The sequence below is a fragment of the Saccostrea echinata genome, unplaced genomic scaffold, assembly GCF_033153115.1.
Source record: "Saccostrea echinata isolate AGI-Se365-2 ecotype Australia unplaced genomic scaffold, CSIRO_AGI_Sech_v1 ptg000054l, whole genome shotgun sequence".
NCBI lineage: Eukaryota > Metazoa > Mollusca > Bivalvia > Ostreida > Ostreidae > Saccostrea > Saccostrea echinata.
This window is the reverse complement of record NW_026889803.1, coordinates 7,929,650-7,939,887: the sequence shown is the minus strand read 5'-3', so window position 1 is coordinate 7,939,887 and position 10,238 is coordinate 7,929,650. Positions and strand designations below refer to the sequence as shown.

At 33.5% G+C, this 10,238-nt stretch overlaps 2 protein-coding genes across 2 annotated transcripts; one reads left to right on the top strand and one right to left on the bottom strand.

Annotated features, from left to right (window-relative positions):
- The first annotated feature begins 4,453 nt into the window (after nucleotides 1-4,453).
- LOC133172464 (uncharacterized) lies at nucleotides 4,454-7,430 on the top strand. The gene is made up of 5 exons (XM_061307351.1): nucleotides 4,454-4,585; nucleotides 5,118-5,269; nucleotides 6,919-7,083; nucleotides 7,277-7,327; nucleotides 7,423-7,430. The coding sequence occupies exons 1-5, from the start codon at nucleotides 4,539-4,541 to the stop codon at nucleotides 7,428-7,430; spliced, it is 423 nt and encodes a 140-aa protein (XP_061163335.1). The 5' UTR covers nucleotides 4,454-4,538.
- A 196-nt stretch (nucleotides 7,431-7,626) lies between these two features.
- Nucleotides 7,627-9,472, bottom strand: LOC133172462 (uncharacterized; the record flags this gene model as incomplete). The annotated part of the gene is made up of 3 exons (XM_061307349.1): nucleotides 7,627-8,090; nucleotides 8,993-9,139; nucleotides 9,283-9,472. Coding segments are annotated over 3 exons (801 nt in total), but the record flags the coding sequence as incomplete, so codon positions are not given.
- Nucleotides 9,473-10,238: the final 766 nt, after the last annotated feature.

Sequence of the window (10,238 nt, the reverse complement as noted above, 5' to 3'; positions counted from 1 at the left end):
TAGTTGTGTTTCCTCTATGTTTCATGTTTGATTTTCTTTCAAAGTCATGTCAATTCACGGAAGTGTAGATTTTTATTAATTATAAAATAGAAAATTCCTTTTATATCGGATAGGGGTAAGTACGACAACAAAATCATGATCTGTGATTCAAAGTTTTGGTTTTTTCCCCCTCAGTTCCGTTGTTAATTCCTACTAATTTTTCTATTAAAAGCAATGACATTTCCTTATCCACATTTGGGTGAATTCAAAAATAATGACCACCAAATTGAATTAAAAGAAATCACCTACCCATAACATATTTTTCACTTACATCATCATATTGTACATGCATTCTAGTTAAAATTCCTGAAGTTGCAATAGAATAGATAATAATAATTGGATAAAAAGGTTTCAGAATTAATTTTTTTGTCACCTGAGTCACACAGGTGACCTATTGCTATCCGTTTTGTCTGTCGTGCGTTGTGTGTCGTGCGTTAACTTTTGAACATTTTTACTTCTTCTCTAGAACCGCTATACCAATTTCAACTAATTTTGGCATATAGCATCTCTGGATGAAGGGGAATAATGGTCCCTGCTTCCCTGGTCCCTGAGGGGTGGGGCTAAAACCTCCAAAATTGATGTAATCTTTAAAAATCTTCTTCGTTACTCCTTGACATCAAACGGTCAAACTGTTAGCATGGTTGTAATAAGCATTGAACTTCTAAAAAATTGTGAAATTCATGGCCCCAGGGTCAGGGGTTCTAGTGCTAGGTCGGGGCTATGTAGATCATATAGTGAAAGTGCATTATTTCTTTGAAAATCTTCTTCTCTTCTCTTGGGTATTATTTAAACAAACTAAGTGTATGATTATGATGAGCAGTGATGCTTTTTCCAAAATTGTGAATTCCATGGCCCCTGGGTCAGGGGTTCTGGTGTTAGGGCGGGGCTCTATTGATTATATAGTGAAAATGCATTAATTCTTTGAAAATCTTCTCTACTCCTGAGTATTATTTAAACAAACTAAGTGTATGGTTATGATGCACAAGGAAGCGTTTTTCAAAATTGTGAATTTCATGGCCCTAGGGTCAGGGATTCTGGTGTTAGGGCGGGGATCTATTGATTATATAGTGAAAATGCATTAATTCTTTGAAAATCTTCCTCTCTGCTCCTGGGTAATCCAGTCTGCTCCTTATCGTTAGACAGACAAACAAAGTGCATAGTTATGATGAACAATTGTGCTTCCTACAAAATTTTTAAAACTTGTGGTCCCAGGTTTTGATGTTTCTTTGGTGGGGGACTATATTGATAATATAGTGAACATTTGTTAATTCTTTGAAAATCTTCATTTAAGTGCATAGATATGATGATGAGGGTATCTTTACTAAATTAGGGAATTTCATGACCTAGACATGGGTTTTAGTGTTAGGGCAGGGCTCTGTTGAATCTGTTGTGAAAATGCATTATTTCTTTAAATCTTCTCTGCTCCTTGGCATATCGAAGGCAAACAGAATAACAGTTTTAATAAGCAAGGCTATTTTTACCAGATTTTTGAACATCAGGACCATTTGGTCAAGTGTTCTGGTCCTGGCAAGGGCTCTATTAATTTGTATTCTACTGAGAGAAGTTATTCCACTTTGCCATTCACTTTTGATAATTAATCACTAATTAATCACTGTATATAATGTATTTGAAAGGTTAATAGAATAAGAGAATTATGCCCCCAAAAATGATATCCATATTTTTTTTTTACAATAAATACTAAATTTAATAAAATTATATGCTAAGTGATAAAAGCTGTTCTCTGAATTGACTGTAAAATGTCTGTAATTAGTTGATAAACATTATGTTTTTAACATCAAATAGTACCATTTTTTAAAAATTTATATTTTAGTAAAGATATATGAAGATCATTGATATTTTAAAACGGTTTTGTTGCACTCCTGACTGCAGTAAAATTAAAAAATAAAACCATAGAACATTAAAATTTATGAAGTGTTGGCAACATCATGTGGTAACGAAATTGTGTAATATTTATAGTCCAATACTTCATAATTAAAAAAACATTAAAGTATTTAAACTTGGCTTTATATCTTGAATTATTCCTTATTTATGTCAAAAACTAGCTAAAATATATATTTAGAAGATAAAATATATTTTATAGTATATTTTCCTGGCGTTCTGGTGCTAGAGTGGGGCTATATACATGTAGATCATACCCAGTAGTTCTTGAGAAGAAATTTTTTTTAAAAAAAATTTTGCCTATATATTTCAATGTAAAACTTTTATTCCCTATTGTGGCCCCGCCCTATCCTCAGGGGCCATGATTTGAACAATTTAGAATCTACATTACCCAAGGATGCTTCCACATAAGTTTCAACTTTTCTGGCCCAGTGGTTCTTGAGAAGAAGATTTTTTAATGACCCCACCCTATTTTTGTCTTTTCTTGATTACCTCCCCTTGTAAGGGGGGGTTGGCCCTTCATTTTAATAATTTAAACTCCCCTTCACCCAAGAATGCTCTATACCAACTTTGGTTAAAATTGGCCAAGTGGTTCTTGAGAAGAAGTTGAAAATTGAAAAGTTTATAGACGGACGGACAGACAGACAGACGGACGGACGACGGACAACAGGTGATCAGAAAAGCTCACTTGAACTTTCAGCTCAGGTGAGCTAAAAATATTGAATTTTCAAAATGTCATAAAAAGGTGTTGCACTCCTAATATTTTTAGCATCATTTTGGGGCATAACTTTTTTGTGAATTGAGATATCAATGAGATATTTGGCAGGTATTTAGACACTATGTAAAGACATATGCTGAGACATAGAAATTTATTCCCATTGCCTGCTTTTTTGTACAGGTTGATAGATATATATTTGGCCATTTTTTTTTATAAATTTACCCATACGTAGGATTCAGACATCGTTGATCACAGACTAAAATAGCAAATGTTTTAGAGAAAACATTTTGTCTTTCTTCGTAGTTGTCCAAATAAAAGATCACATAATTTACCCCTTATCCATTGACCATGCAAGAAGTTCAATTCTAAAGATAGAAATAGTTTTCTAAAAACTCATTGGATGCAAAATAGGTGGAATATGCTGATTTTAGAGCATTGATTGAAAAGAGAAAATGTATAAAAATTATCCCTTATGCATAATTGGGAAATTTTTATTGAAAGTGTACTAAATAGGTGTTTAAGGTTGCGTTACTACCGAGAAGGTCACCGAAGTTTTAAGAGCAGGAGTTGCTTGAACCAATGTGATTGACCGTGAATGTTTTTGGAGTTGACAGATACTTTTCATGTGCCGAAGTTCAGGTCAGCTGATGTATTTTTTTTAATTATTTAATTATACACTGACTGGTAGAAGGAAAAACTTAAACCTGTATGTATTTACAAGATAATGTCCATCAGTTTGAAGAAAAAACAGTTAAATCAAATTTTTAAGCTTTGAAATTAGTACCGTTGAAAGATTACATTTCATTCCTAAAATTGAAATAGAATGTATGTCTGATGATGAAATAACTCGGAAGTCAATTTCTAGCCTTTAAATACAGGAATTTAATTAAATTGTACACCAACTTCCCTTCACATCTTGTCTGTACTAGTATTTACACGTACGTGCATGCGTCAAACCTTTTGCAACTCTTTTGTCCCTGTTTTTCAATATACAGAAACTATATAACATTTTCTAGCTGATGAGTAATTTTCAGTTTTTTTTATGTCCTCGCAAAGGATCATATTTTGGAGAGGGGGTGAAATGTCAAAATTATTCAAGGGAATGCGTAAGCAAAAATATTTGAAAAAACAAGGCAATAAATATATTAAAACATTATGTAGTTTAGATTCAAGTCTGTTCAAAGTAGGGCCCATCGTTCAGGTAATATATTACACGGCCACCTTCTTCAAAAATCGGGGTCCCCTTAGATGACTTGCTTAGAAATGATTAAAGGACAATTGAAGAACTAGTAAAGAAACAAATAAACACAGCTCTAAAACAAACAGCACTTACAACACTGCAGGTGTTCTAAGGAGTCTGTATAAAATGAAAATATATGTCTGTGAATTACATCAATCACCAAAAATTACCACAATGATTGATAAATAAATATCAAATCACAACCAATGATTCTTAAAATTGATTCTGAGATGCTAACATAACTAATCAGTCAGAAGGGATTACTTATCTGACCAAGCAAAATAAGAAAGCACACATGGCGTATATTAGTATATAACGATATACATTTGAAACACTGATGGTATTTTGCCACACCAATCAAAAACTTTTTGATCACACACGCACATGTTGTAATATATTTAAGATCTGACGTATACTTTGATGTTACCATTTATATGTATTGTTAGACTTTACAGAGCCTGAATAGAATTAAAATATATAGATGAGGTTCGATACATTTATCTATTTATGTACTTAAACTCGTTAAACACTCAACATAGGTGTCTTTCATAGCACAAGTATTTCCAGACGTGGATTGAAGATAAGTATTTGTACTTATATATTGTCGTGATCTGAATAATCGTTGCAAACGAGATAAAGAGTATGAAAGAGATTATTCTCTTGACAATTTGCTTCTCGGGAATTATCTGGTACGTACGTATTGGAAAAGAAATTTAATAGATATATACCCCAATTGTAAAGTAATCGGTACCTATGAGATCAATGAAATGAAAGTGTTAAAATATTACTGCTATGTACTTAAAACGTTTAAGTTGTCGCTAGTTCTTAAATTGATAATATGCAGTTTCAGATGAAAACAGGAACTTTTTTTTATTGTAAACATCAATATATTGGCGCTTTCAAAATTCATCGTATTTTTCATATCTAAAAACAGTATTATAATAAATTATCGCTTATAGAGTTCTTGATAATTTTATCTTTATCTATATAGTACTAGTTCAGACGAGTATAGATTTACTGAATGGTGCAAACGAAGAAGCGAGCAAGTGCAGCACGAAAAGCTTGAAAATAAACGTACCGCTGAATTATTGAAGTTTGACCTTCAAATTTGTTGTATTTGATTAGATTCCTTTGAACTTATAAAACCCATTCCATTGCCATTGATTATTATCACTAAACATCGTATCTATCTAAATAATTTTGTGACATAATATTTTGTAGCAATAGTCCTCATGGGGGAAATCCCCATGGTGGCCAGCTGACCATCTGGGAATTAACGGACAAACTCTGGGCACTAGGAGACCTTGACCTTGATGGTCATTTGTCCCTGGCTGAATTAGAGCGAGAATTTGTCACAAACTTTGATCATGATGGTAAGGACATAATATATTTGTAGATTATCAATCTTGAGATTAAAAACTCCAGTTTTTAGAGAGGCACCTTATCGGAAGGTTTACTCAATAATTCTTATGACTGCAAAATACAATACATATGATATTTTTCTCAGCAAAAAGTAACAAGAGGCCCAAGAGCCTTAGCGGTCATCTGAGTAAAGTACAACACTGTGAAGGATCCATAGAAGTAACAAAATTAACAGATAAGATGAAAATATTTCGCCCCCAAACAAGAGAAGTAGGACGATCAGAATTCAGCAAAAATAGTTAGTCTAGTATTCAGCACCAACTCAAGGTAAAAATGTAGATCTATTTACTTGCCTGTACTCGCCAGTGCCAAAACACTCCAGACCCATTTGTCACTATCACCAGACTAAACAACGCTGTCACAATAGTGCATGATCACATAAAACAGTATAACATAGACCACATGTTCTCTCTTAATTGGTCTTGGATAACATTTATGTACAAATATGGAGTATTTTTACCGCATTTTTAATTATTTATTATTTACAAGTCCTCTTGACAATAAAATCTATAAAATTACTTTTTGTATATCACACTCAAATTCTTGTATAAATTAATTCTTTTATTCTAATCGACAAATCAATTGCATTATGTCATCAATTATCATACCTTGGCAATCAAAGGGGAATAACTTCTCTCAGAGTAGAGTATAAATTTCCCTACGAGATAAATAGAACCCTGTCCAGCGCTATATAATTTAAAGAGCCCTGTCCTAACACCAGACACCCTGACTCAGGGGCCATGAAATTTACAAACCTTGCTCATCATAACCATGCACTTAGTTCATCTACCCAGGGGCAGACGAAAAGATTTTCAAAGAATTAATGAATTTTAAAATATATTTAATAGAGTCCGCTCTAACACTAGAACCCCTAATCCAGGGGCAATAAATTTCTCAAAAGGCACTGCTCATAATATCCATTCACTTAGATTATCTGCTTAAACATAGAGCAGATACTAGTAAGAAAATTTTAAAAGAGTTAATGTATTTTCAGTATATAATCAATAGAGACCCGTCCGAAAAGAAGAACCTCTGAGCAAGGAGCTCCGAATTCTATAATTTTAGAAGAAGCACCCTTGCTCATCATAACCATGCAGTTAGTTTCTTTGTAGATGACAAAGATTTTCAAAAAAATAATCATTTTCACTATAATTATGTTCAATAGAGCCCTGTCCTAACACAAAAACCCCTGACCTAGGGGCCTTTAATTTTATAATCTTGACCATGGGGCCATAAATTTCATACGGTAATTGTTGTAGATGGCTCAATGCTCATTACAGTCATACAGTTTGACTGGAGTAAAGAGATTACTTTAATTTTGAAGATTTTAACTCCATCCCTCCGACCTCATAGGCCATAAATTAACAATTTATGTTCTCCTTTACCCATAGATGCTACATACCAAAATCGGGTTCAATTTGTTCAGCAGCTTATGCAGAGAAGCTGAAAAAGTTTACGAACGACGGATGACGCACGACGACGGACAAAAACAAACACCTAAAAATATGTTCACCACATAGTTGGAATATATACAGGATTCATTACCTGATGATCTGGAAAAGGTGGTCACGATATATACGATTTTCATTTTTTTTTCTAGGAAGCGGTTGCGCCGTGAGTCACGAGTTTGTTCACCAATGGCAGCATAATTACCAGGACACACATCAAGCGTCGGTACATGTATTCCAGCACTTTGACATGGACCACAGTGGTGCTGTTTGTCACAATGACATCCAGGAATTGTTCACCGCCGCAGACCATAATAGTGAGTTATGTTTAAGTTTTAAATAACATGCACAGCAATAAGAGCAAGAAAACACAGACGACAGATTAAATATGGGAATGTAAACTTTTTGAAAGTAGGCGCCAAGAGTGTTTGAAGAGATGAACCCATTCAGTGTCTGTGAACAATCTATCATCAAGATGTCTGCAAGTTACGTTTTTTAATTTATTTACAGAGGATAACCTTATTGAAAAGAATGAGTTTGATGGTTTACTCCTTTTTGTAAGTATGAAAATAATATATTAAGATGCACTATATAATCTGACGAGAGTTAAAAAGTATGTACATCTTGTAGTGATGCTATATATTTTCTTTTTCTAGATATATGACCGATTGTCACAGCCTTGAAAAAGACATACATTTTGCAATGATTATGAGTATATAAAATATTCTTAACATTAAAGCAATATGAAAGAATCATTGTTCATGTAATTTTGTTTACCATGCATAAAGCGATGCATTTGCAACCATGTCATCAAGCGCTATGAACCAGTCCATTATCGTGCAACATGTTTCACGACTTCTCTAAAGGACTTCAAGGTTTTCATTATTCTTTTGATATCCCGCAGACAAATTTCGCCCAAGGCTTGACATCTCTTCTTGATACCTCTCCCGATTCAAGGCTTGTTCTAACAACATTTCTGATGGTACTCTCATAAACCGACTGCCTTCCTTGTGAATGGGCTGGGAGCCCGAAATATCCGGGGCCACCAGGAAATGTCCGTCTTGCCGTCTATGTCTCGGAGTTTGTAGCCATGATCTGACACCAAATGGCCCTTCTAGCACTATAGTCTCTTCTTTGCCAGTGTCGGTTACGGTTATGGCAGGAATAGACAAATTCACGGCTTTTTCGTAGATTTTGGAAATGGTGTACCAAGTTGCGTTAATTATTGACGTCACTAAAGCAGCCACTGTAACTGTGAATTCATGTTCTTCAACAGTAGTTTCTGAAACTGCCATAGCGATGATGCCCATTGCTGTTGAAAAAACTGAGAGAGAGAAAAATGTTTAAAAAAATATTTTAAAACTATAAGTGTAAATTGCATATAATTTCTAAGGTAGATTTTAATCAATTTCAATTCTTTTTTCACTAAAAACCAGATCACTGGTACAAGAGGAACATATACACATGTATACAAACAAAAATTACAGTCAAGGGTCAAAAAATAGACAAGTATATAAAGAAAAAAGGAAAGAAAGTAAACATATAATCAGTTATATATATATGGATTCAAGAAGGACAGACAGTTTTGAAGATCAAATGCATTAGACAGATCTTAAAGAAAGTTACTAGCAACTGGAACACGTTCAATGGATTTTTTTTGTATAGCTTTTTACATGTATCGACTTACAAAGTGGCAGTTCATTTTTAAAATTGATGATTGAATATGAGAGAAATAATAAAGACATTTTAACTTTTTTCTGTTTCAAAATCTATACGAAGGAAGGACAATGATATTAGTTTTGTTAAACGCTAGCGAAACATACAATGGTGGAAAACTTAGTACAACTAATGAAAGAGAGCAGACTAAAACAAAAAACTCTTGATTTAAGTCAATTATATATTGAGATCAAAATGTAGAAATTACCTCGTTCTTTGCGTTAAAGGTGTAGTGTGAGGGTAAGGGTGTGTGTTTATAAGATGGGGGGGGGGTTAAATTATTTAATATGAAAAAAATTTATTTCCCCCCTATTTTTCATGAAGGTATGTCTTTAAAAATATATACTAGTATGTATGGGGAAAAGATTCCAATAGTTGAGGGATTTATATTAGGGTTGTGGATTTTATACACGTCCTTTGGTCCAATATACATCTACTGTTGTATGATATCATTTTTTAAATCGGATTTACATGTATTAGAATATTGTGAAGAGTTAAACGTTTACTTACATCCTCCAAAATGCAAAAAGAGTTGAAGTTTGTGCCACTCGTTCATGCATTCATATATCACCCCTGTTGGGAAGTCTTTTAATAACAAAATTATCTGCATTATGATACCTAACCCAAAAGCTGATATGATGATTTCGAAAGCATAATCTGAAATAGCCGAAAATGTATCTTCACTTGGGTTTTTGACATTTCGGTCAAAATCTGTTTCGACACAAACTTAAAAAAAATACTCTTGATTTATTTTTTTCTCAATTTATCCAGTATTTTAAAAAGAAAAGCCCTGGGCTTACCATGAGCAAAATTATTCTGATTTGTTATTTGACGGTGCGTAAGGATGACAATTTCCATGGACAAAAAGTAAACTGTGAAAGCTTCCATGATGATTCTAAAATTTCGTCTGGACTGTACGGTCGTAGTGACGTAGAAGTTGGTAAAGTGATGTCCGTGGTGGTCACGATCTTCCATACCAGTCAGACCAAAAACATATTACTCTCGCTAAGTGCGCACATCCGGAAGAAACATGTCATAGGAAATAAGCTCACTTACATTAAGAAAAAAAAAACAACTAGAAAATGCTTTAATACGGAAGCCCGTTGAGGCCAGTTCAGAGAAAGAAATATTTTTTATTGCGTTTAAACGCAATAATTATTGCGTTTAAACGCAAAACATTGCGTTTAATCGCAATTATTATTGCGTTTAAACGCAAAAGATTGCAATTAATCGCAATGTATATTGCGTTTAAACGCAAAACACTTTGCGTTTAAACGCAAAAGATTGCAATTAAACGCAATCTTTTGCGTTTAAACGCAATACTTTTGCGATTAAACGCAATACTTTTGCGATTAAACGCAATAGTATTGCGATTAAACGCAATAATTTTGCAATTAAACGCAATAATCTTTGCGTTTAAACGCAATAATCCTTCCTTATAAGGATTTGCTTTGCATTTAAACACAATGATACTGTAGTTTCAAAATCAAACATGAATTAGTCAAAGCTTATAATTACATGTACTAGGACCCGACACTTCAACTTTAAGAAGATCCGATTTGTTCTGTGTCTTTTTGCAAAATTTTCCAGTTTTTGAAAATTGTAATAAAACAATGGCATCTTAACAACCTGAATGTCTTAAATGTATTAGAACCCAAAACTCTTAATGAAGTCTCTGATCAATTGCTTACGTGTATCATAACTTATAGAGAAAGTTTCAGTGGTATTAATAGCACTTTTCAATTTGATACATGTA